We start from the raw sequence: 27,829 nt of genomic DNA, 5'->3' as shown, positions 1-27,829 counted from the left end.
ACGACCTGAGCCAAAAGCAGATGCTCAACCGCTGAGCCACCCAGGCGTCCCGGTCACTGTACTTTTAAGGGAATTGTGAATGTTACACAAGGCAATGCATAGAAAGGCACTTAACAATGCCTAGCATGCCGCAAAGACAGCAAATACCAATCTCCTTCTAGTACTGATCTGATAAGAGCATTCATGCTGGAATGGCAGCCAGAATGGTGTCCCTTAGAAAGGCATTCAGCGACAGCAGAACTGCTTGAAGATCAGGTGGCCCAACAGCAGCATGGCCTCATAGAGCATCCATCCTGGGAAATCTTCTATGGAATGATGGAGATGGAGATGGCGAGGACACCTCTGGTGTTTACTGAGCGCGTGCCAGACAGCGAGCCTGGGGCTGCACTGCACACTGCCATTCACCAAATCAAACCCACACTCTCGGGGCCCCTGTGTTATGGGCCGGGATTGGGATTGAGGGTCAAGCAGCCGATAGGATACACCCAAAGTCGCATGGATGGCAAGTGACTAGCCAGGACTGACCCAGCAGCCTGGCTCCAGAACGTATGCTGTAACCGCTCTGCTGTGCTGCCTACCAAAAACAGGAAAGAGGTTGAACAGAAGCATGACACACAGACAGACGGACAGACTGGAGAACCTGAGGCCTAGGTCACAGGAGGCCACTCAAAAGCAAAAGGTTACATCGATGTTTCTTCTAGTTCCTCATTCTTTTGTACATGCCTTCTTTCTGTGCTCCTCTTCCCCACCTTCATTGTCCTTCACACTGCCCTCACCACCACCACCTTCCCTCCCCTTTGCAAAGACAAAGCTCTTGATTTCTTACATCCTTTCCCTTTCAACCATTTAAACATTTTCATCTTTTTGATTAATGTCAGCTTCATATTTTTGAATTTTTCTTGCTTCCTTTTTGGTTTTATTCACTTTTTGTAACTGTAAAAGATGAGCATTGAGCTCCTTTATTTATATTATGTCTTCTTTAATAATGAAGACTTTAGGTTTTGGGTTTTGTTTGTTTTTTTTAAGATTTTATTTACTTATTCATGAGAGACACAGAAAGAGGCAGAGACACAGGCACAGGGAAAGCAAGTTCCCTGGGAGGAGCCTGATGTGGAAATTGATCCCAGGACCCCAGGATTACTGAAGCTGAAGGCAGATGCTCAACCACTGAACCACCCAGGTGTCCCTCCAGACTTTATTTAGAACAGTATTTGCTGTGTCCACAGGTTGGGGGTGAAGTGCTTTCCTTTTTACAGTTTTCAGCTTTGAATTCCTCATTGATCTAAGGATATTTAGTAACTAAGGATTAGAGTTGTGCTTTTTCATTTTCAAGCAATTAAGTTTTTTGGTCATTTTTCTTACTTATTTCTACTTTACTAGCTTAGGATCAAAAATATGGTCTGTGGAATAAGAAATTTTTTTAATGTATTAGAGTTTGATTTGTGGCACATATTTATTAAACGTTCCATGCAAAAAAACTATTCAAGGAACAAAAGGTTCAATATTGTCTGTTAGATTGAGTTTGCTGATTCCATGATTTACTTCTAGATCTTATTTATTTTTGTCTAGTAGATCTCTCCACCTCTGAAAGACATTTTATGAATTCTCCTCTTATAAAATATTTTCATCAAGTTCTTCTTAAATTTTTAACCCTTTTCATTTTACGTATTTAGCTGCCATTTTTTTTCTGGCACATACGGATTTGTGATAAAAGTGGCCATCACCATTTCACAATAACCTTCTCTTTTGATTTAGCGGGTTTTTTTTTTTTAAGATTTATTTATTCATGAAAGACACAGAGAGAGGCAGAGACATAGGCAGAGGGAGAAGCAGGATCCTCGGGGGGAGTCTGATAGGGGACTCGATGCCAGGACCCCAGGATCATGCCCTGAGCCAAAGGCAGACACTCAACCACTGAGCCATCGAGGCATCCCTGATTTAGTGCTTTTAATGTTGTTTCTTCTTACCTAATATTAACATTGTGACTACGCCTTGTAAATAATAAAGCAAACACTTGCTTGGTCTGTCTACCAGGCACTATTCTGCGTGCTATTGGTATGTTCACCCATTTAATCTTCACATTGTACCCTCTGAAGTAGGTACTATTATGATCTCCATTTCACAGGAGGTGAAATCTCTAAGATATTTAGTATCTTGCCCAAAGCCACAAGTAATAAGTAACTGGGCTGGGATTTGAACTAGGGACTCTAGTTCCACAGACTGTGCTGTCAATCATGGCACACCCTGTTTGTGTTTTCATTTGACCGTTCATCTCACCTTACGTATACAATTTATGTTGCTTATTTTCTCACTCCCTTTCCTTATTTAGACTGGTTTAATCAGGTTGCCATCCATTGTCCTCCCTCTTGCTATGAATGTTTCTGGACACTGCTATTCCATGAATGGCTTCCTTCCCTTCCCCATGTCCATAACCACACATGTCTACTCCAGGCTCTGTTCCTGCATGGCTCCCCCCTCTCCTCTGCACAAGGTGCTCAACAGACCTTGTGTCCACCCTCCTTTACCCTCCAACCTAGATGGCTTATAGGGAAGGATTTTACTTTTCTTTCCTCCTCCCAAGTAGGCTTTGCTAACTCCATACTTCTAGTTGGGCTATAATTAGAATTTTGCTTGTAAAATGTCTCTTCTATTTCAATAATTTTTTCTCCTTTTCTCAGTGCTCCTGTTGCCCAGTCCCAGGCACCCTTCAATATCCATTTACATGAAATAATATAGATCTTGTTTTATGGATCATTGACTACCTTTGTGCTTCTCCTTTTCATTCTCCCCTATCTTAGGGTCTTTCCCCAGATCAAGTGCTTAGATGAAGACTCTGAATCCCTGCCACGTTGATAATCCTCCTTTCCTCAATCCAAAGGGTAGGGACAAATCAAAAGGGTATGGAATTCTTGACTTGAAGGTCTTTCCTCCCAGTGAACTTTGAGGCTGACAAGTCTAATGCTTCTTGCTCTGTACGTTTCTTGGATCCTTATAACCTAGAAGCTTTTAAGATTTTGTCCTATTTTGGAGTTCAGTTTTATAAGAATGCACCTAACTGGATTTTTTTAATTTTTTATTTATTTTTTATTTTTTTATTTTTTTAAAGATTTTTACTTATTCATTCATGAGAGAGAGAGAGAGGCAGAGACACAGGCAGAGAGAGAAGCAGGCTCCATGCAGGGAGCCCAACGTGGGACTCGATCCCGGGTCTCCAGGGTCACGCCCTGGGAGGAAGGTGGCGCTAAACCGCTGAGCCACCCGGGCTGCCCTGGATTTTTTTTTTTTTTTAATTTTCAATTCTACCTGGAACTCAGTGAAATTTTCAATCTTAGACTCAGATTATTCTTCTATGTAGCTATTGTTTCTTCTCCCATCTGTTTCCTTGTCTCCTTCTGGAACTCCAATTATTCACACGCCCTAGATCTATCCCCCAAGTCTTCATCTTTCCCCACATGGTTTCTCTCGCTTTGTATTTGGCTCTGATGTTCCAGCATCTCTTCTACTTTGCCTTGTGGGCAACTAATTCATGAAAGAAATCATCCTGGCCTCGCGCTCATCTACTGACTTCTGGGTTTTGTTTTTGTTTTGTTTTGTTTTGTTTTTTGTTGTTGTTTTTTTTTTTTTTTTGAAGATTTTATGTATTTATTCATAGGAGACCCAGAGAGAGGCAGAGACAGAGGCAGAGGGAGAAGCAGGCTCCCTGCAGGGAGCCTGATGTGGGACTCAATCCCAGGACCTCAGGATCACGGCCTGAGTCAAAGGCAGACATACGACCATGGAGCCACCCAGATGCCCCTCATCTACTGACTTAAAAATTTAAGCTCAAGGGAGAAATTTTATGTTGTACCCAGATCACCTAAGTGTCCTGTCTTATTCAGTTGGGGCTGCGAGAACAAAATGCCACAGATTGGCTTCTGAACAAGAAACATCTATTTCTCGAAGTACTTAGGCTGGGAAGTCAGAGATCAGGTGCCAGCATGGCCTGTCCCAGGGGGGTCCTTTCCCTGGTTTGTAGATGGCTGTCTCCCTTCCTTCTCACTGTGTCCTCACATTGGAAAAACAAAGCAAATGAGCACATAAACAAATAAAAAGCAGAAATAGACCCATAAATAAAGAACAAACTGGTGGTTGCCACAGGGGAGGTGTGGGGGATGGGCAAAAAGGGATGAAGGGGAGTGGGAGATCTAGGCTTTCTGTTATGGAATGAGTACGTCATAAGAATAAAAGGCACAGCATTGGGAATACAGTCAACGATACTATAATAGCACTGCAGGTGACAGAGGGTAGCCACGCTTGCAGTGCACATAGCACAACGTACAGACTTGTGCACAGATGTACATAAATTGTTTTTGTGCTGCCTTTTCTCAACTATTCTTTTTTAAGTATGCAGACAACTGCACTTACATACATTTTTTTAGGATTTTCAAACTTCCTGACAAAAAAAAGCAGAAATTAGCAATGTGAAGCTTTTGTGCTTTCCTTATTGGAAACCTGGTTGGAGCCAGTATAAATGAGAGTAACAGTGACAGTAAAACGAATATTTCATTGAAAGGAATCTGGAACTGCTAGACCTATCTGTTATTTGCTATAGTTTCTAGCTTTTTCTGAATGAATGCACTCTATTAAGAAGAATGCAAACCAGCTACAATACCTGTGAATGACAAAACGTTAGTCATCTGAACACATTCTTGTAAGAAAACTTCAGATCTGACTAATCTGGTTCTGACACTCTCCCACTGATGAAAAAGTGCTGGTGTTCTCTTTTCATAGGAAGTAACACTTATTTGTTATAGTTTATAGAAAGTAGTACACATTTTTTATATGTAATGCTTCAAACCTTTGTTTATTATAAGGCCTAAGACCAGGGATTCTTAAGCATCTTTAAGGAGCATAAGAATCCCCAGGTGGTTTGTTAAATACACAAATCCCTGGGCCCCTACCCCCCACAGAGCCAAAGCTAGGGTATAGGTACAGAAGGGCAGAAGTTCAAGGCCCACAGACTCCTGGAGGAACATTGCATCAGGTGCTGTAAAAATGGTAAAGACTATAACCAATCTTATTTCATCTTGGTTGTGTCTCAGTCAAGAAATCACAAAGCAAATAAAATGAACAGCAACACACAAAAGAGGTACTAAAAATAATTAAACCCAACATAGTTTTTAAAAGGTTTGATCTTGGGTGCCTGGGTGGCTCAGTCAGTTGAGCATCTGCCCTGGACTCATGTCTTGGTCCCCTGGGTCCTGGGATGGAGCCTCCCATAGGGCTCCCTGCTCTGTGGGGAGCCAGCTTCTCCCTCTCCCTCTGCCTGTCACTCCCCTTGCTTGTGCTCTCTCTCTCACTCTCTGTCAAATGAATAAAATCTTTAAAATAAATAAATGGTTAAATCTTTCTAGCAAGCAAAGGAAACAAAAGTCATGCCATAATAATGCACCACTGTGGTGTGTTGACAATGGGGAATGCTGTGCAAGTGTGGGGACAGGAAGTATATGGGAATGCTGTGCTTTCTGCTCAATTTTGCTGTGATCTTAAACTTACTCTACTAAAGTTTACTGAAAATTAAAAATTAAAAAATCATACCATTTTCATTTACTAAAAAAGCAAATATTTTTAATGTATAATACTAAAATGTATGTCGAAATTAAAAATGCACAGCTGGCCCTTCCTGATACATCTTTCTGGGACATGATCCATCAAAATATATTCATAATGTTCATAACCTTTGATCCAGTAACTCAAGCTCTTGAAATTAATCCTAAGGGAAATAATAACAAAAATGACAAAAATGTATACCCAAAAATATCTTCCTAGTAAGATATACCAAGTATTTTCCAAGGTAGCTGTACATTATTATGCAACCAATGAGAAGTTCATGGAGAGCTTTTTAAAATAAGAGAAATATGGGACACCTGGTGGTTCAGTGGTTGAGCGTCTGCCTTTGGCTCAGGGCATGATCCCACATCTGGGGATCGAGTCCCACATCAGGGTCCCTGCAAAGAGCCTGCTTCTCCCTCTGTTTATGCCTCTTCCTCTCTCTCTGTGTCTCCCGTGAATAAATAAATAAAATATTTTTTAAAAAAAGAGAGAAAATGTGTACAATTTAATATCATGCAAAAAGAAAGGGTAAAAATAAATATTCAGCATGATTCCAGCTATGTATAAGATACACATAAATACTAGAATATTAACATTTTGTTACTCTCTAGAGTGGGATTATGTTTGCTTTCTCTTTTTGTATATTTTCCACAAAGGCCTTATTTTTATAACCAGGAAATAGTGTGTGTGTTTTAATGCTTACAAATAAGAAAAGTCTATTGAACTTTCAAAATTCTTAAGCAGATGAATAAGATATTGTATTAGAAGTGCTTTCTTTGAATAATACAGAAAAGAATTACATCAACACTTAATGCAATATTCATGTTACTGAAAAGTTACATGAAAACAAAAGGTATTAGAGAATTCTATGGTGAAGCCTTGGAAAAACAAACCCTCTATACAGTCAGTGATGTTCCCTAATTTGTCATTTGAAACAATGTATCAAAGTGATGTGCTTACTGTAAAAAGGTTACATCCCTACTCTATCACTGACACTCCATTATTGTCAATTCCACAAACTATTTTCTGCATGCCCACCATGTGCTATGCCCCAGGCCTGCCTTCTTTTTCTTTTTCTTTTCTTTTTTTTTTTTTAGATTTTATTTATTTATTCATGAGAGACACAGAGAGAGAGAGAGGCAGAGACATAGGCAGAGGGAGAAGCAGGCACCCTGTGGGGAGCCTGATGCAGGACTCCATCCCAGGACCCTGGGATAATGACCTGAGCCAAAGGCAGACACTCAACCACTGAGCCACCCAGGTGTCCCCCAGGCCTGCCTTCAAAGAGGAAACTCGGCTGCGGCAGCAAAGACTACAGAGTGGTAAGTAAGTCCATGGCCTAAAACCATTCAATAATGTTTCACAGAGCACAGACACTTGGAAAAAGTGATATCCCTAGTCTTCATTTATTTTTTTCTAAGATAGGCCTATCTTTACAAAATCTCCCTTCCCAAGGACAGTAGTAAACGGCGCTCCCGTAGAAGCCCCACAGCACTACATCATGCTGTGTACAGAAAGGTGATGTGGACCCATGCCTCCCCACCCACAACCTCGCCTACCCAGACAAGCTAGTATTACCTAGGAATGACCAGAAAAGAAACAGCTCTGCTTGTTTCTCCTTCTCTAACTCTTCCCAGATTTGCGAGGACTTGGAAAAGAAAGTGTAACTCTGGTATCACCTGGAGAAAGGCCCAACTACAATGGAGCAGGGCCTCATAAGGTAGTATTTCCCTATATGGCTTTTTCATCTTCACAGTAGGTCTTAAAACTTCCCAGAGTTCCAGCCTTATATCAAACTGCCTTCTTGGCATTTCCATATGGACATTCAAGGGGTCCCTAAAATTTGTCAAGTCCTCAACGAAGTGTCTGCCTCCAATGTGCCAGATGTCCTGCCCAACCTACTTCCAAAACAGACCCAGAACCCATCCACTTCTCCCCATGTCCACCGTGACTTCCCTTATCCTAATCACCTTTGCCCCTGTATTGCCATGGCAGCCCCAACCCATCTCCCTGCTTCCATTCTTGCTCCCCTACAACCCATGTAGTAGCCAGGGTGATCTTTTTGAAACACAAATCAGTCTGTAAGCAACAGGAGGGCAAGGGTTTTTATCTGTTTCATTCACTAATGTATTCCCAGCACCAAGGTTTGAATTAAGTTCCTCTGCTTAAAATTAAATAATGCTTCCCATTTCCAAACTCCAAACTTCCCATCATAACTTTCAAGGCTTAAAGATCAGGTCCTATTCCCACACATCCCACCCACTTGCCCCACTCATTCCATGACTCTCTAATCCCATTGGTTCTTTTTCTGCTCCTCAAATATGCCAAGCTCCTTTCTGTTTATAGCCTTGGAACCTGCAGCTTCCTCTCTCTGGAATGTTCTCTGCCCTGTGTGTCTCCCCCAATACACACACCACCACCGTGGCTTGGCTGGCCCCTTCTGTCACTCAAGTCTCAGTTCACATGTTACCTAACCCACTCCCTTCCTGAAATAGCCCCACAATCACGTTCCTTCATCCTATCTTACCAGAGCACAGGACTGAGGCTGAAATTATCTTGGTTACTTAGTGTTTACTGGCTATAAACCCTACTAGACCATGCAGCAGGCCTAAGAGCAGGGGCCTTGCATGTCTGGGTCCCTACGGTAGCCCGGGTGCTGCTAACAATGCCTGGGTCCCAAAAGAGATCAATGAACTTAGCTCCATGTTCTAGGACTTGGTCTTCCATATTCAAGTCTCAGAGATTATATTTAGCCAGGCCCCAGACAGAGGTGATCAGGTCCTCAAAGGTGGACTTGGACAAGCTAAAATATATTAGAGACAAGGGCAGACAACAGAACACCAATTTATTAATTCACACTGAAAAACCTCTATCAACAGAACTGAACAAATACTCAAATTGCATTCAATTCACTGTCTTCTCTCCCTAGAGTCAAGGCATGACAAGCCACATCTAGTGGGTAGACTTAACACAAAATGAATTTTGATAATGTGATGGTTAATTATATGTCAACGTGAGCAGGCCGTGGGATGCCCAGATAACTGGTTAAACATTATTTCTGGGTGTGTTTGTGAGGGTATTTCCAGAAGTAATTAGCACTTGAACTAGTACATGTCCTTCCCAAAGCGGGTAGTTATCATTCAATCCTTTGAGAGCCATGGTGGAAAGAAAGGGGGAAGGTGGCATTCCCATTCTTCCTGAGCTGGGACATCCATATTCTCCTGCCTTCAGCACTTCTGGTGCTCAGGTCTTCAGATATGGAGTAAAGTCTACACTATCAGCTTTCTGGATCCTAGGCCTGAGGGCTATACCACTGGCTTTCCTGGGTTTCCAGCTTGCAGATGGCATATGAAAGGACGCCTCAGTCTCCATAATCATGTGAGCCAATACCTTATAAGTAATAAATAAATAACCTATTGGTTCTGTTCTCTGGAGTATCCTGACTAATAGAGATGATAATCACCAAAGTCCCTCTGCTGATAAACCTGTTCCAATGGGACAAGATCACAGCTGCAGGCTGAAATTCCCTGGTTAGGTAAAATATATGAAGTCTGGCCACCTAGACTCTCTCTGCTGACAGTGCTAGATGCACACTGAACCAAGTTCCCATATGTTTATCGAACTGTACATTAACTTGATTGTCCACACCTCTGCTGTGACATGCTAGTAAGACCCAACTCCGCATTACCACTTGAGTTCAGAAAACTCTCCAGTAGTGGCCCATTTGCAAATTATTAAGCTAGCAATATGTACAATCAAGTTAATAGGTGAAGGATTGAGACAGTTTCCCATAACCTAACTAGGTCGAAGCCACCCCAAGCCTGAGAGACATTATGAAGCCTGAGCACGTGAAAACCAGGAGCAGATCTGCCAATTCCAACCAGCAAGGTAGCAAACTCCACTGCCTGGCTCCCCAAAGTCTAAAGACACAGGGAAAACCCTCAGGGGACATGGGGGTCTCAACCCCTTGCCAAGTCATCAAAGTGTCATGGAAGGGGAAGCTTACCACCAACAAAAGAACCATGGACTGATTATCAGGAGTTGGCGTCCAGGGATTGATAAAAGCTTAAAGACAGTACAGATAATCTAGACATGTATAATTCATAGTTGACCACATTACCTCTTCTAAATTTATAATGATGACAATTATTTGTGGAATGTTTCCGAGGAATAAATAATTGATAACATACTCCACATCATTAGGCAAACTGCCAAAGGAGACAGTGGGTGGAGATGCATTAAAAACAATAGATTCTTTCATTCAACATTTATCAAGCACCTACTGTGTACTAGCACACAAGAGTCATCTGTTTTGATACTGGAATCTGCTGGGCAGATAATCAGAGTTTTGGAAGGGCCATGGTCCTCAGGGCATTTGATTATAAAACATTTTTTGAGTTCCTACTATGTGCTAGACAGTGTGGTAGGTGCTAAAAATAGAAAAATTAAGATTCAGTTCTGGCTCTTAAGGATCACATAGGCTAGTGGTCAGACAATATATTTTACTTTTCTTCCTGTGTACTATGGTCAGAGCCACATGACAGAGAATCATAAAGACTTATCAAGGGATGCCCAGGTGGCTCAGTGGTTGAGTATCTGCCTTCGGCACAGGGCGTTGATCCCAGGGCCCCAGGATCAAGTCTCATATTGAGTCCCACATCAGGCTCCCTGCAGGGACCCTGTTTCTCCCTCTGCCTATGTCTCTCTGTATCTCTCTCTCTCTCTCTCTATATATATATATATATATATATTTCATGAATAAATAAATAAAACTCTTTAAAAAAAAGATTTATCAAGGTAAATTTGCCAAATTATAGTATTAACATACCTTAATTCAAATAGTTCTATTAGGAGCCAAGAGTGAACTTTACATCTTGATATGGCTACAGCTTTAGTTTGATGATACAAAATCATCTACGGGGACAGATTTTAACAAAACAAATACCCAATAAAAATTTATTTATTGAACTGAAAAACAAATGTAAACCAGCAATAAGAATAATTTTAAACAGGCAGTTCACTAAAGAAATTCATTAAGAATCTAAAGACAAGGGGCACCAGGGTGGCTCAGTGGGTGAGTATCTGCCTTTGGCTCAGGGTGTGATCCCAGGGTCTTGGGATGGAGTCCCACATCGGGCTCCCTGCAGGGAGCCTGCTTCTCCCTCTGCCTGTGTCTCTGCCTCTCTCTGTGTCTATCATGAATAAATAAATAAAACATTTTTTTAAAAAAAAGAATCTAAAGACAAGAGGGCACCTGGGTGGCCCAGTCAGTTAAACGTCTGAATCTTGATTTCAGCGCAGGTTATGATCTCACAGTCCTGGGATCCAGCCCTGCACTGGGCATCACACTTAGTAGGGAGTCTGCCTGAGATTCTCTCTCTCCCTCTCCCTCTGCTCCTCCTCCTCATGCTCTCTCTCTCTCTCAAACAAATAAATCTTAAAAAAAAAAAAAAAAGAGTTCAAAGACAAGGGGCACATGGCTGGCTTAGTTGGCAAAGCATGAGACTCTTGATCTTGGGGTCGTGAGTTCAAGCCCCACATTAGGCATAGAGCCTACTTAAAAAAAAAAAGAATCTACAGACAAAAATACATCTCTCACATCATTTAAATACAGTTTGAATATCTTCACACCTCTTTTCTTTAAATATGCAAATATTGCCTTTGCATAATACCCACATCCCAATTTTATACTACTTATAAATAAAGACTTCCTTTTAGTACTTTTAAAATTTTAATCTACACCATGATTTTACTTTAACAAATTCTGGCTACAATGTGGCAATTCTGATATGTCATCAAGCATCCTAATTTTAGTTATGTGTGGGTAAACATACTTAGGCTCATAATATATGTAAAGCCATATAATTAGTGTTTCATACTGGAATCTATTAAATTTCCAAATTTCCTTCTGTTACTTTATAATGATATATAGTTATTACCAGTTATAAAAAGTAAATGCTCATACGTGCAAACTATGTTTTTATCAGAATCAGATTTTACTGTTTTTCCTCTCTATAACCGAAATCGTTTCATTTGCAAAACCACAAATCCAAAAATATATGTAAATGGAAAAGAGTGCTGTCTGATTCAGGCAAGAATAATCATTCCATACAACGTGTTTCAGATGGAAAAACAGCAGAATTGAAATTACTTTAAAACTCACTACATAATAAATTGCCCAAAAATCACATTTTAAAAACACACCTTAAGAAAAAGAATTAGCGGGCAGCCCCGGTGGCGCAGCGGTTTAGCGCCGCCTGCAGCCCAGGGTGTGATCCTGGAGACCCGGGATCGAGTCCCACATCAGGCCCGCTGCATGGAGCCTGCTTTCCCTCTGCCTGTGTCTCTGCCTCTCTCTCTCTCTCTCTCTGTGTGTGTCTCTATGAATAAATAAATAAAATCTTTAAAAAAAAAAGAAAAGAAAAAGAATTAGCAAAAACCAACATGACTGATGACTGGATTCGCATGAATGTTTGCTAATAACTGTAATGAAGCAGTTTAATGACCTTGCATCAAAGGAATGAAGAGGCAGGAGAGAACTCAGTGAGAATTAAAGCCAGAATTCCCTATTTTCATGAAGAAATTCTTCCTGAAGGGGTAGAAATACTGAGAAAGCAAAGAATAGTTGATAACCATTCATGATCATGATTGAGAGTTGGCTATGTAAGATGAGATTTCTAGAAGAGCTTCCAAGAAGCAAAGTAGAAAAGAAAAGGAAAACATTTTTAGATTTTAACAATCTGGGTTTAGTCTTAGCACTGCCACTTACTGCTCTTGAGATCTCAGACAAGTCCCTTCACTTCCCTGGGCTTTGGATGCCTCATCTGAGAAGGTTGCAGTCTGTACAGATGACCTTAGGGTTTCTTCTTCTCTTTCTGCTACCAGCAAATCGGCAACTGGCTTCACTATGAATTGGGCATTTATTCACTTAATAAGCATTCATGGCATTTTGCTTCAAACGCTGTGCTGGACAATGCATAGATGAGTCGGACAAGGTTTCTTTCTTTTTGAGGAGTTCACAATCTATTGGGGGAAACTGACTTGTAAAGAAATAATGCCAGTCCTATTCATTAGATGCTGTGGTAACAGTGGCAAGTGCTGGGTGCACAGGATACCTTCAGGGAAAGGGAATTGGAAGCAAAGGAGGAGCTGGCAGGGAGGTCTTCCTAAATTAAAAAAACTATTAAATAGCATTGTGGGCTCCACTGAGCTTGGAAATGATATGTTTTAAAATGGTTCTGATCATTGGATTAGTACATAGCAGCTACCGAAGAGGAAATTATTCCCTGGATCTCACAGTTGCAGCCAAGACACTATTACTTTTTATGATGACAGCAAAAATTAAGTCCAGGGTTTTCTTGTTTTCCCTTTTTAAAAAAATTTTTAAATTTTACTTATTATTTTAAGTAAGCTCTATGCCCAACATGGGGCTTAAACTCATGACCATGAGATCAAAAGTCACATGCTCCACCGACTGACCCAGCCAGATGCCCCAAGTCCAGAATTTTCTAAGGACACGGTTACATTCTATGCTTTTACCTGAGAACAGTACTGCCAGAATAGGTTGGCTCCAGTTTACAGTCTGTCCTCCACCCACATGAGCAGAGGGAGCCTAGCTGAGTACCTCCAGGGAAATGCTGGGCATGGAAAGAAAGAAAAGGTCACACTATTTTCTAGCATGAAACAGAAGGATGTTTGTTATTTTTTTATGAAACACTTCTTTGCCATTGGTTAAAGGGATGGGAATGTGAGAATCATGATTTATCCCCAACAGCTTTGATTTTATCCATCTTCTTCTCTAGATTTGGGTACAGCAGGGATATCAGCCCCTTAATATATCTCTGCCTCTTTCCAAAATTGAAATCATTAAATTGGGGTTCCTCAGTTTGGTAAAGGTGCCAACTTGGGGTTGGCAAGTTATTCACCCTCTGCGATACTTCAGCACACAAAAAGGAAATTGGAAAGATCATTCTAAATACCAATACCACCTTTCAAAAACATGTATAGTATCTATAGCAATCTTTTAAACTTCCTATGCCCTTCTGATATCATTTGAGTTCTCTGGTTACAGGCAATGGAAAACTGACTTTGGGGGAAAAAAATGGGATTTAGTGAAAGGATTAGGGAAGAGAGGCACACAACCAACAGGAAAGCTGGGGATCCAGACTGAAAAGGACATAAAGGATGCTTCCTAGAGTCTAGGCAGCAGGAACACTGGCCAGTGTCCGCAGGCACAGCTGCTGCAGGGAAGATGCTCCAAGCATTTCCACTCTTTGGATCAGTCTGCTCAGGTTTCAAGTTCCAGGGAATGAGAGTCTCAATTCTCTGGCCTAATTTATGGGTTCCAATTCTCTCTAGCTAAAAAGGTGATACAGCACCTGAGGAACAGCCATCCAATCTGTAACCAATGGAAGAAAGGTAAACACCAAAAGGAAATCAAGTTTCTTTTTTTTTTTTTAATATTTTATTTATTTATTCATGAGAGACAGAGAGAAGGCAAAGACATAGGCAGAGGGAGAAGCAGGCTCCCCATAGGGAGTCTGATGTGGAACTCGATCCTGGAACTCCGGGATCATACCCTGGGCCACCCAGGCATCCCGGAAATCAAGTTTCTAACCAAAAGAAGTTGGAGGGGTGCCTAGGTGGCTCAGTCGGTTAAAGGCCTGACTCTTAGCTTCAGCTGAGGTCATGATCTCATGGTCATGAGATGAAGCACCATGATGGGCTCCATGCCAATTGTGGAACCTGCTTAAGATTTTCTCTTTCCCTCTCCTTCTGTCCCTCCCCCCTTCTCTCCCCTTCTAAAAAAAAAAAGAAAAGAAAAGAAAAAAGAAAGAAATTGGAGTGGATGTCCTCAGACACCAAAACAACAAAGATTCACTACATCTCCTGAATAACAAACATATAATCCTTTTCTTTAAACAACGTAAGAAGTACAGACATTTTAGAACCCTGAAGACCAATGTATTTTAACTAGGGTACAATTACAAGTGAAGCCCTGTTCTTGGTAAAGGTACATGAGAATCTCAATGAACAGTGAAAGCTGGTAACCCCATGTGGTTCATCAGGACCTCATTTAGGTATAAACTAAGTGAGAATTATCACAAAAGTAAATTAACTATGCACACAGTAGCCATGAAAGTGTTGGGATAGCTATATTAATATCAGATAAAATCAGGGGGATCCTGTGTGGCTCAGCGGTTTAGCGCCGCCTTCTGCCCAGGGCCTGACCTGGAGACCCGGGATCGAGTCCCACGTTGGGCTCCCTGCGTGGAGCCTGCTTCTCCCTCTGCCAAATCGGAATAAATAAATAAAATCTTAAAAAAAATCAGATAAAATCAAATTTAAGATAAATATTAGAAAGAGACAACTTATTTTTTAAGATTTTATATATTTATTTGAAAGAGAGAGAGAGAACACTAGCAGGGGGAGCAGCAGAGGAGAGGGAGAAGCAGATTCCCCACTGAGCTCACACAGGGCTCAATCCCAGGGCTCTAGGATCATGACCTGAGCCAAAGGCAGACACTTAACTGACTGAGCCACCCAGGTGCCCGGAAAGAGACACATTTTATAATGATTAAGAGGTCAGTATGTCATTATGAATGTATATGCACCAAATAAAAGAACCCCAAAACACTTGAAGCAAAAACGAACAGAATTGAAAGGAAAAAAAAGATAATTCAACAGTAAGAGTCAGAAACTTAAATAATTGATAGAACAAAAGTTTCAATAAATTTAAAGAGATCAAAAATATAAAAAGTATGTTCTCAGCCCTCATGGAATTAAACTAGAGCTCCACAAAAGAAATAAATTTTGATAAATCCCAAACTTCTGGAAATTAAACAACACACTTATAAATAACACATAAACCAAACAGGAGGAAATTTAAAATATTTTCAACTAAATAAAAACTCAAACACAACATACCAAAATTCATGGGAAGCAGCTAAAGCAGTGCTTAGAGAATACTATATGACTTTAAACACCATTATCAGAAAAGACTAAAAATCTCAAACCAATTACCTAAGTTTCAACCTTAAGAAACTAGAAAAATAAAAGCAAACTAAATAAAAACAAGTAGGAAAAAAAAAAGAAATCATATGGAGTTGAAACCAGTGAACTAGAAAACAGGAAAGCAATAGAAAAAGATGAATAAAACCAGGAGTTGGTTCTCTGCAATGATTAACAACTCAGTGTGGTGAAGATAGCAATTCTCCCCAAATTCATCTATACATTCAAAGCAATTTCTGTCAAAATTTCAGTAGGCCTGCAACTAAGAGATTTACTTTCATCAGTTTGTATCACATAATTCTTCCATGCTTAAATTTTTTCATAATTAATATAATTATATAATTACCAAAAAAATTTCAGTTGGCTTTTCTACAGAAAACGATAAGCTGATCCTAAAATTTGTATGAAAATGCAAACGACCTAGAAAAGGCAAAACAATTTTGAAAAGGAAAACAAAATTGGAGGACTTAAGAGTACCTGATTTAAAAATGTACTGTTAAGCTAGAAATTAAGGCAATGGTATAGGAAAACCATGCAGATCAATAGAATCCAGAAAGAAACCATTATATTTTATGGTCAGTTGATTTTTGACAAAGGGACAACTGAGAAGATTTTCCTTGAGTGCTCATACAGGCGAAAAAATAACTTAGACCTTTATTTCACTTTTTATAGGAAGATAAAATAGATCTATAGACCTAAATATAAGAACTAAAACTAAAACTTTACTGTTTTAGGAACACATAGGAAAAAATCTTTGTGACATGGGTTAATCAAATAGCTCTTAAGACACAATACTAAAAGTACAAACCATAAAAGGAAAAACTGGTAAGCTGAACTTCATTAAAATGAAAAAAAAATGTTGTACTTCAAAAGATACCATTAGGGAAATGAAAATATAAGCCACAGAAAGGGAGAAAATATTTGCAAATCACATAGATGACATGGGATTTGTATCTAGCCTATCTTAAGAACTTTTACAAATCAGTAATAAGACAAACAACCCAATTGAAAATAGGTTCTGGTATATGCTACATTAAGCTAAGTGAATAATCCAGACACTAAAGGACAAATATTGTATAGCATACCTAGGATAGGTGAATTCAGAGACAAAGTAAAGTAGAGGTTATCAGGAGCTGAGAGAGGTGTGGAATGGGGAATTATTGTTTAATGCAAACACTGTTTCTGTTTGGGATGATTAAAAAGTTTTGGAAGTGGCAAATGGTGTTGGTTGCATACAACGCAGTGAACATACTCAATGTCACTGAATTGTATACTTAGCGGCTAAAATGGTAAATATCTTGCCATAATTTAAAAACTAATTTTTAAAAAATGGGCAGAAGACATAAGTAGACATTTCACCAAAGCAGACATACAAATGACCAATGAGCACATGAAAAGGTGCTCAGCATCATTAGTCATCAGGGAAATGCAAATTAAACTACAGTGAAATACGACTACACATCCACTGTAACGACTATAATCAAAGAGAGAGATAATACCAAGTGTTGACAAGGATGTGGAGAAACAAGAAATCTCACACACTGCTGATGAAATTGTAGAATCTGTATAGCCACTTTGGAAAATTATTTGGCTATGTCTTAAAAAGTTAAACATAAGCTACTTTAAGACCCAGCAATTCCACTCCTAGTAATTTACCCAAGAGAAATGAAAACATGTCCACACAGGCTTGTACACAAGTTTCATAGCAGCTTTACTCATAATAGCTAAAGCCTGGAGACAATCCAAATGCCCATCAATAAATGAACAGATAAGCAAGATGAGGTATACCAAACAATAGGATACTACTCAAAAACAAAAGGAAATGAACTACAGGTATACCTTGCTTTATTGTGTTTTGCTTTATGGAGCTTCCCAGATACTGCATTTTCTACAAATTGAAGGTCTATGGCAACCCTGCACTAAGCAGGTCTGCCGCTGCCATTTTGCTAACAGCATTTGTTCACTTCATGTTTCTATGTCGCATTTGGGTAATCCTCACAATATTTCAAACTGTATTATTATTATTATTATTATTATTATTATTATTATTATTATTATATTTGTTCTGGAGATCTGTGATCAGTGACCTTTGATGTTACTGCCATGCTTGTTTTTGCACACCACAAACTGCACCCATATAAGACAGTGAATTTAATAAATGTGCATATATTCTGACTGCTTCACCTACTAGCCATTCCTCCATCTTTCTCCCTGTCCTTGGGACACAATATTGAAATCAGGCCAACGAATAACCCTGAAATGGCCTCTAAATGTTCAAGGGAAAGGAAGAGTTGCACATCTTTCACTTTTTAATTTTTTTTAAATTTATTTATTTGAGAGAGAGAGAGCGTGCGTGCACATGAGTGGGAGGGGCAGAGGGAGAGGGAGAGGGAGAGAGGATCTCAAGCAGACTCCATGCTGAGTTCAGAGCCTGACATGGGGCTTGATCCCACAACCCTGAGATCATGACCTGAGGCAAAACCAAGAGTCGGACACTTAACTGAATGTGCCACCCAGGCACCCCAAATATCTCTCACTTTTTTATTTTTTTAAGATTTTATTTATTTATTCATGACAGACACACAGAGAGAAAGAGAGAGAGAGAGGCAGAGACACAGGCAGAGGGAGAAGCAGGCTCCATGCAGGGAGCCTGATGTGGGACTCAATCCCGGGTCTCCAGGATTAGGCCCTGGGCTGAAGGCGGCGCTAAACTGCTGAGCCACCAGGGCTGCCCTCTATCTCTCACTTTAAATCAAAAGCTAGAAATGATAAAGCTTAATGAGAAAGGCATGTTCGGAGCCAAGATGGACTAAAGGCTAGGTCTCTTGTGTCGAAGAGTTAACCAAGTTGTGAACATAAAGGAAAAGTTTTTGAAGGAAATTATAAGTGCTGCTCCAGTGAACACACAAATGATAAGAAAGCCAAACAGACTTGTTGCTGATCCAGAGAAAGCTTTAGTAATCTGGACAGAAGATCAAAACAGCTACAGCATTCCCATAAGCCAAAGAAAGCCGAATTCAGAGCAAGGCTATGAAAGCTGAGAGGTGAGGAAGCTGCAGAAGAAAAATCTGAAGCTAGCAGAGATTGGTTCATGAGGTTTAAGGAAGAAAGCCATCTTCATAATATAAAAGTGCAACATGAAGCAGCATGTGCTGATGTAGAGGCTGCAGCAAGTTATCTAGAAGATCTATGTAACATAACAAATGAAGGTGGCTACACTAAACAACAGATTTCCAATGTAGATGGAACAGCCTTATATTGGAAGAAGACGCCATCTAGGACTTTCATAGCTGGACAGGAGAAGTCAATGCCTGGCTTCAAATCTTCAGTGGACAGGCTGACTGTCTTGTTAGGGGCTAATGCAGCTGGTGACTTGAAGTTGAAGCCAATGCTCACTTACCATGATGAAAATCCTGGGGCCCTTAAGAATTATAAGCCTACTCTTCCTGTGCTGTCCGTTAGTGGAACAAAGCCTGGATGACAGCACATCTGTTTACAACATGGTTTACTGAATATTTTGAACCCACTGTTAAGATCTGCTGCTCAGAAAAAAAAGATTCCTTTCAAAATATCACTGCTCACTGACAGCATACCTGGTCACTCAAGAACTCTGACGGGGAGGTACAATGAGATAAATGTTGTTTTCATGCCTGCTCACCACCACATCCATTCTGCAGCCATGGATCAAGGAGTACTTTCAAGTCTTTCAAGTTTCAAGTCTTACTATCTAAGGAGTACATTTCACAAGGCTACAGCTACCAGGGATCAGGATTCCTTCTGGAAATCCCCCTGGAAAGGATTCACCATTCTACATGCTGTAAAGAACATTCATGATTCATGGGAAGAAGTCAAAATATCAACATTAGCAGGAACTTGAAAGAAGTTGATTATAACCCTAATGGGTGACTTTGAGGGGTTCAAGACCTCAGGGAAGGAAGTAACCGCAGATGTGGTGGAAATAGCAAGAGAACTGGAATTAGAAGTGGAGCATGCAGATGGGACTGAATTGCTGTAATCTCATGATAAAACATGAAGAGCTGCTTCTTATGGATGAGCAAAGAAAGTGGTTTCTTGAAATGCGGTCTACTCCTAGTAAAGATGCTGTGAAGACTATTGAAATGACAACAAAAAATTCAGAATAGGTAGTTGATAAGACTTTTGAAAGAAGTTCTACTATGGGTAAAATAGTATCAACACCATCGTATGCTATGGAGAAATTGTTCACAAAACAAGAACCAATTAATGGAGCAAACTTTTATTGATTGATTGATTGATCTTATTGTCTTATTTTTAAGAAATTGCCCCAGTTGCCCCAACTTCACCAACCACCACCCTGACCAGTCAGCAGCCATCAACATAGAGGCAAGACCCTCCATCAGCAAAATGATTACGATTCACTGGAGACTCAGATGATGGTTAGCACTTTCAAGCAATAAGGTATTTTTATTTATTTATTTTAATTTTTTATTTTTTCTAAGTAAGCTCCATGCCCAGCATGGAGCCCAATAGTGGTTTTTGTTGTTGCCATTGTTTTTAAATTTTTATGTATTTATTTGAGAGAGAGAGAGAGAGAGAGAGAGAGAGAGAACGAGCATGAGTGGAGGGGAAGAGAGGGGAGAGGGACAAGCAGACTCCACGTTGAACAGGGAGCCTGATGTGAGGTTCAACCCCAAGACCCTGGGATCATGGCCTGAGCCAAAGGCAGATGCTTAACTGACTGAGCCACCCAGGCACCTCCAATAAAGTGTTTTTAAATTAAGGTATGTACATTCTCTTGATATAATGCTACTGTATGCTTAATAGATTACAGCATAGTATAAACATAACTTTTATATGCACTGGGAAGCCAAAACATTCATTTGACTTGCTGTATTGCAATATTTGCTTTATTGTGGTGATCTGGAACCAAACCTGTAATATCTCTGAGGTATGCCTGCACTGACACGTGCTAGAACATAGCTAAACCTCAAAAAGACTATCCGAGGTGAAAAAAGTCAGTTGCAAAAGACTTCATATTATAAAACTGGAAAGCCCAGAAAAGACACATTTAGAGACAGAAAGCAGATCAGTGGTTACCCGGGCCTTGCTTGGGTAGAAGTTCTGACTGCAGACAGAACTATACAAATTTCGGGGGTGATGGAAATGTTCTACAATTAAATTATGTTGATGGTTGCACAATTCTATACATTTTCTAAAAATATTGAATTATATACTTACACTGGGTAGATTTTTGTGCCTTATAAATCATACCTCAATAAAGCTGTTAAAAAAATGAATAAACACTTTGACACTGAAAAAAAAATGAGGCTTAATTTCAGGAAGCATAATTCAGATACAATCTCTATGAGTTGGAACAAAGGTTTTCCTTAATCTATCCAGATACCTTTTATTTATATATATTTAAAAATTACATGTGAAGGATATTACCACTGTTCAGTAATGAAAGCCCAAGCCCTAAATGATCTTATTACGCTTCTGAACTAAACTGTGTGGTCTCTGTGATTATTCAATAAATAGCAGATTTACAAACTTTAAAAATTAGACAATATTGGCTTTTTATTGGGCTCATTTCAGAGAAAAAAAAATAAAGCAATAAAAGGAAAGTCTGAGAAGCAATTCAAATCCCTAAATTGTTTGAGTAATAAACTGTATTATATATATAATCATTATGGCCTAGAAACATTTCATCTGAAGCAGCAAAGGCTGACCTAGTAATGGACTTAATAGCTATCTTCGACGATACGAAGGGTTTTACAGAGAAACTATTTGACTAGTTCTTCTCTTTCTTCCATTGAGAGCCAAACAAAACAAAGTGATTTAATAGTCAGCAAGGTAAATTTAGATTAAACATAAATAACACTGACAGTAACTGCTATCAAATACTGAAATAAATTTAATTAGGATATTTGCTCAAGCTTGTTTCCTTGGTGATCACTAGAATACACAAGACTGGAAAGCTCTGATGTGAATGCATTACTGCCTAGGAGGCAGGAACTTGACTTGCTGACCCCATGTGGGGAAGAGGAGCAGGTCTGTGAGGAGGAACGCAGCCACCCTGACTCTCACACACCTAACTCACCTCAATATCCCGATTGAGTTGCTTCACTATGGCAGTTATGTTTCTGATGTGCTCCTCCAAGAAAAGCCTGGCCAAGCGGTCACCTCCGCCTTTGTTTTGCATTTTCTGCAAACTGCTGACGATGTCGTCTTTAATCCGGAAGGCGTGCTCCACAAGGGCTGCAGTTGTTTTCTCGTGGCAGAGGATCCTATCTTCCAGTTGTTCCACTAGGCTTACAGATGAGTATGGTGCCATGGTCAGGGACTGGCTATGTCGGGGCATGGTTCTAACTCGCCTGTGGAAGGGAAGCCACATTATTAGGGTTGTCAATTGGGAAAAGGTAATTTTCAAAGTCAGATTCAAAACTTCCCAAAGAAGGAAATGCAAATTATCTATCCCTACAAGCTAAATGGGGTTTGAGGCCGGGTTTCTGCCACAAAGAGTTTTCTTCAGGGAGCCAGTTATCTTTAAACAGTGATACCCAGAGACTTAACTGTGCTGATAACAAGGCTCCATGGCCTCCAAAAGCAAGAGGCTGGTGGAACTGGACATACAGAGATATGCCCAATTCCAATATAAGCTTCTTAAGACCAAGCTTATTGGGGCACCTGCATAGCTCAGTTGGTTAAGTGTCCCAACTCTTGGGCAGCCCCAGTGGCTCAGCAGTTTAGCGCCGCCTTCAGCCCAGGGCATGATCCTGGAGACCCGGGATCGAGTCCGCATCGAGTCCCGCATCGGGCTCCCTGCATGGAGCTTGCTTCTCCCTCTGCCTGTGTCTTTGCCTCTCTCTGTGTCTCTCTCATGAATAAATAAATAAAATCTTAAAAAAAAAAAAAGTGTCCCAACTCTTGACTTCGGCTCAGGTCATGATCTCAGGGCTGTGAAACGGAGCCCTAGTTTGGGTTCCACACTCAGTGGGGAGTCTGCTTCTTTCTCTCTCCCTCTCTGTCCCTCCTCCTGCCCCTCCCCCTACTCACACATGCACAGGCTCTCTCTCTAAAATAAATAAATCTTAAAAAAAAAAAAAAACACCTATTCACAAAGTCTCCTGACATGCCCTCCCCTCCATTCCCCTACAGCTATTTTTTAACATAACAACAAATTCAAATGCCTACAAGGGTCAAGCAGAAGACATAAACAAATGATGCATATCATATTTGATAGGACAGGGAGGGGACCTTGGAGACCTGGAAAGGGCATTCCTCCACTAAAGCAAGCCACAGTTTTGCTCCATCCATGAATGACCAATGGGGAATGCAGGTCTATTTTTCCAGATTATCTCTTATTTCAAGAATAGTAGGAAATTCAGACTTGTATGTGAAATCACCTGATTTTTAAATGTTAACAAGTCATTTAAAAAGTATTTATGAGTTAGCAAATTGAATCCAAAAAATATATATACAAAAAAAGAAGTATATGATAATGCAGGCCAAACAACGTGCTTCCATGAGCCAGTTCTGGTCTATGGATCCCCAGTCTGCAACTTCTGATTTAAGAGGGTTAGTGGGACATTAGCCCCCAAGCGTCCAGAGTTGCATTTTCCTAGTGACCAGAGGTACAGCTATACTGTAGGGCTATTACGAAGTCTCCACTTATCATCACTGAGCAGATCCTACAAATTGGATGCTGGAGAGGGGCGCAACTGTACTTCTCTTGCCCTTGAACAAAATCATCCTTGGGTAATGTAACAGCCACAAGGCTTCATTTATAATAACCATCACACCCACTAGCAGCCCTCATGGGATTGGTGGAAAGGAAAAGTATACCTTAGATGCATATTTTCCATATATTATACCTTTCCTCGGTGACGAGAGAAGGAAATACAGTGCTCCGTTGGGCCATTTTCTTTTTAATAATTCACATCTGTGGAAAAAAGAAAGCATTAAATTATTTAACAGTTTATATCTGGAATTTAAATGACATCTAAAGTTTATTATTAAATTACTAAGTGGATCGTATATTAATGCTGACATACTGATCAGTTATATTATTAAAGGTCTTATATCCTATACATGAAATAAACAGCAAATAAGGAGAAAAGGATCAAGAAAAATCAAAATTAAAACTGCTAAGCCTTGGGGCACCTGGGTGGCTCAGGGGTTTAGAGCCTGCCTTCCGCCCAGGGCGTGATCCTGGAGTCCTGGAATCAAGTCCCACATCAGGCTCCCTGCATGGAGCCTGCTTCTCCCTCTGCCTGTGTGTCTGCCTCTCTCTTTCTGTGTGTGTGTGTTGTGTCTCTCATGAATAAATAAATAAATAAATAAATAATCTTAAAAAAAAAATACTGCTAAGCCTTGTTAGATCAACGAGGACTCTTAAACAGATTTTTTTGAAGTTTCCTCCTCCCATAACTGCATTTTAAGCTTGAGAAACCACTTTTACAGAAACAAGATAGTTTAACAGGCTTATTCAATCATGTAAGGTAGAAAACTACCTTAGTAAATATGATCTCAGCAAATTTAGTAAATTCATAGCAAATTAAGAGCACTTATTTCTAAATTCATCTTAAATCAATACGTAATCAACCGGATCTGATTCAGGAGAACCTATCTATCCACAAATAGAATAAGATTGATATTCATTAAAGCTTTATTAAAAGATATCATCATTGCCATTTTATCTCGCCTATAAAGAGCATTTGGTCATCCTAACACATTAGAAATTGGAGCAAAACTGGAGAGTTTTTAAAACATTTCATCACTTAGGTTTCTCAATAGTGATGTTAATTGCCTTAAAATAATGAATGCCTAGTAACCGTGATCTGATTCAGTAATTAGGTCTCATTTAGATGCTAGATTCACAGAGCATTTCTGATTGAAACCATTGTTTTGGCACCAACTCTTCCAGTATGTTATTTTTAGAGTTTCAAAATGTGAACATTTCATTTTCCTAGACAAAAAAACTTTGAATTTAAACAAATTACATTTAAGAAAAAAAAGTGATTCATGCCAAACAAGTGATGATGCCAAAGGAGTTCTTCAATTCTTAAGATAATAATCTCTGTCATTTAGACTACATGAAATTAGGCCAGTGTGGAAGACATTAAGATTTAGAATCATAGAATCTTTACCATTTTAAAGTTGGAATATACCTTAGTTGAGATATTGATCTATGGAATAGCCCAGTCTAAGAAACATTTATCTGGCATCTATTATGCAGCTGAGTAACCTAAATATATAAGACAAAATCCCAACCCCTCAGGGGCTTCACAGCCTACAGAGAAAGATAGATATATATCTCAGCCAAGCATGAAGCAATGGGATAAGCAGCTATGAACAAAAACACATGGGGAGGAAAGAAGGAGAGGCCTTACTTTTTCCCAGGTAGCAGCTAGGTCAGGGAGGAACTAATGAAAATGAGTAAGATTTCCACAAGTAGAAAACAGAAAGATTGTTCCACACCTTCTTTCCTCAACACTCCAACATCACCTCTACTTTCTAGGCTCTCAGCACACTCTGGCCTAGTTCATTCCTCCAGTTCCATATGGTACCACTCCAGCCAATGCTAATCCTCCCCACTGCCACTCCACCCGCCACCGTCCTTGAATATGTCATGCACTCTTTTGCCTTCACACCTCTGTCGGTGAGCTCTATGAGAAACACGCTTCTCATCCCTCCTGCCTAGAAAACTCCTATTCATCCTTTAAGGCCCCACCTGCCCTTCAATTCAATAAAATAGCTCCTTCATTTGTATTTCTTCAGCACTTTATTCTATGTTTTTATACTACCTATTATACTGTTATTTTTAGCTGTTTAATAGTCTGTCTTCTCTATTAAACTACATGTTCCATAAGAGCACATTTCAAATCTTAATAGACATAGAGCTGACCCAGAACAGTCCATACATGTCTGCTAATGGGAGCATGACCTGCATTCCAGTATCAGAAACTGCAGCAATGAAGGCATTAGAGAATGTTTTGGTTAAAAAGTATAGTTCTTTACTAAGACTGCATCCCAAACAGCCACTTAATATAAGATTTATAAATGAATGGACACTTTTGGAATCCCTTTTTTAAAAAAGATTTTATTTACTTATTCATGAGAGACATAGGCAAAGGAAGAAGCAGGCTCCCTGTGAGAAGCCTGATGTGGGACTCAATCCCAGACCCCGGGATCAACACCTGAGCTGAAGGCAGATACTCAACTACTGAGCCACCCAGGTGCCCAGAATCCCCTTTTCTGAAGGTCATTTCACCCTTCTAGAATTTTCCTGCTGGAGGTACAGAAGCCCAGCCACATCAACCTCCTGAAAAAGGATTCTATCTACTATGCATTGTCCGAGATTGTCTTTCAATAACAAACCTATTACCAAGCACTATGCACTCTCTATGACAGGAAATGTCACATGGCATGAGCTCACAACACACACTGAGGTCTGTTCAGAACTGGTGCCCTCTTCATGAAATGTGGTGGGAACTTGTTTATTAGCTTGCTTGGTTGGCTAGTATCCTGAGTCTGCTAGAACAATGGGGCTTATGTCACAAAGGAATAAGGCTTAAAAATATTAAAAATAAATAACTCACTGGGTTAAATAACTTCTCAAAGACCATTTCCAGATCTTCCCATTGTCAATTCTGGCTTATTTTGCCTGTGGTCATCAGTTCCTACACATTTATAAATCTGAGCTCTAGCACTGCAAGTTGGTCTGCGACATTATTAGGCAGATCTGGGTTGTATGCTGGTCTGTTTGTGCTGTATTTTGCTGTTATAACATTCATCTCCAGTTTATGAGTTTAAAAAACTTGGGGAAATTAGGGGAAGGGACAGGTAGGTAAAGCAAGGAGAGAAGAGTTGAAAGAAATAAGAAAAAGTATCACAATGCCTACAGTGTGCAATATATCAATACAGTTTGGGAGTTCACCAAAGAGCAAAGGGATATGCTATTCTCTAAACCAAAATAACTTTCTGTGATTGTGAGGATTCTTATCATATTTTTATAAGTAAGATGACACTGGGGATGCCTGGATGGCTCAGTCTGTTAGGTCTCCAACTCTTGACTGCAGCTTAGGCATGCTTTTCAGGAGGTGAGATCAGAGCCCCATTTTGGGTTCCCAGCCCGTGGGAAGTCAGCTTGAATTCTCACTCCCTCTCTTCCTCCACCCCTCCCCTGCCTCTAAAATAAATAAATAAATCTTTAAAGAAAATCACTAAGATGACACTGGGTAGAAATAACTACAGTATCATTTCACGGAAAATGATACATCATTTTGATAATGATAGTTTTTACTGAAAAATTAAATACCAATTATATAAAAATTAAGTTAATTTTTCAGTTTACTATCAAAATACAGCACTGATGTGTTCTGCTGAGTGTCAGAACTTTTTTTAAAAATAGGCAAAGCATTCATGAATAAAGTGGTTGTAATCTGGCAGTAGGGGAATAAAGTCTATTTTCTTATAGTTAAAAATAGAGGGAAAGGATAGAGAGCAGAGAACAGCTGAAGGTGTGTCTAGAAAGATTAGGTAGGAGGGAGTCGTGCTTTAACTTACAGCTCTAACCCACGCTCAGGGATTGGGACTTTGTCCTTGGGGCAGTGCTGGGGCAGTGAGGGTGGGGCCAGAGCTGGAACTGGGAAAAGCAAACTGCCTTAGGCAAAGAAGAGGGAAGAAGTCCCAGGACCAAGAACTAACCACAAACTCACCAGGAACTCTGGGGGGGGGGGGGGGGGGGGGGGGAAGGGAAGGCTTCTGCTTTCCTCTCTCCTTCCTCTCCCTCTCCCCACTCTTCCACTCCCTGGCCTCTTGGCTTCCCTTTCCTAACCCTCATGGCTCTCCCTGCATTTTCCTTTGCCTCTTCCTTTTTCTTAACTTCCCATTCTCACTGTCCATTTATCTTCCCCCTAATGTCTGTGCTCTCCCTCCTCTCCCACTCATGCTTTGTGCAATCGCAGGCACACTTCTCCAGCATGGAAACCATGGGCGGTGAAGTCAGAAAGACCCTTCTTTGAATCCTAGCTTCCCCGTTAACAATGTGATCTTAGCAGGCTGGCCCTAGCTTGTTGGGCTGGGGACCACATAAATAATAGCTGTTCACTCTCACCAAGTGTTTACCAGTGTCAGATGCTCCCGGAGTACACTCATGTGCCCCAGTTGAATTCATCCTCACTATCAGTGAAGGAATGCTCTTATCATCACCATTTACCCAGAGGAAAGATATTTTAAAATGTTC

At 40.1% G+C, this 27,829-nt stretch overlaps 1 protein-coding gene across 2 annotated transcripts in view; it reads right to left on the bottom strand.

Annotated features, from left to right (window-relative positions):
- FAM81A (family with sequence similarity 81 member A) overlaps positions 1 to 27,829 on the bottom strand; it is a 72,708-nt gene that overhangs the window by 30,495 nt on the left and 14,384 nt on the right. Inside the window, exons 2-3 of one of the 2 annotated variants that reach the window (XM_038580566.1) lie at positions 23,428 to 23,524; positions 21,683 to 21,956 (exon numbers count right to left, since the gene is read on the bottom strand). In XM_038580566.1, coding sequence (XP_038436494.1) covers positions 21,683 to 21,956; positions 23,428 to 23,447 — 294 coding nt within the window. In that variant the 5' untranslated portion in view covers positions 23,448 to 23,524. The remainder of the gene's footprint in view (positions 1 to 21,682; positions 21,957 to 23,427; positions 23,525 to 27,829) is intronic. The other variant, XM_038580565.1, reaches the window with a different exon arrangement.

This window comes from Canis lupus, chromosome 30 (assembly GCF_011100685.1).
Source record: "Canis lupus familiaris isolate Mischka breed German Shepherd chromosome 30, alternate assembly UU_Cfam_GSD_1.0, whole genome shotgun sequence".
Classification (NCBI taxonomy): Eukaryota; Metazoa; Chordata; class Mammalia; order Carnivora; family Canidae; genus Canis; species Canis lupus.
Note: the sequence above shows the minus strand (reverse complement) of the source record. Positions and strands in the feature narration are given on the sequence as shown.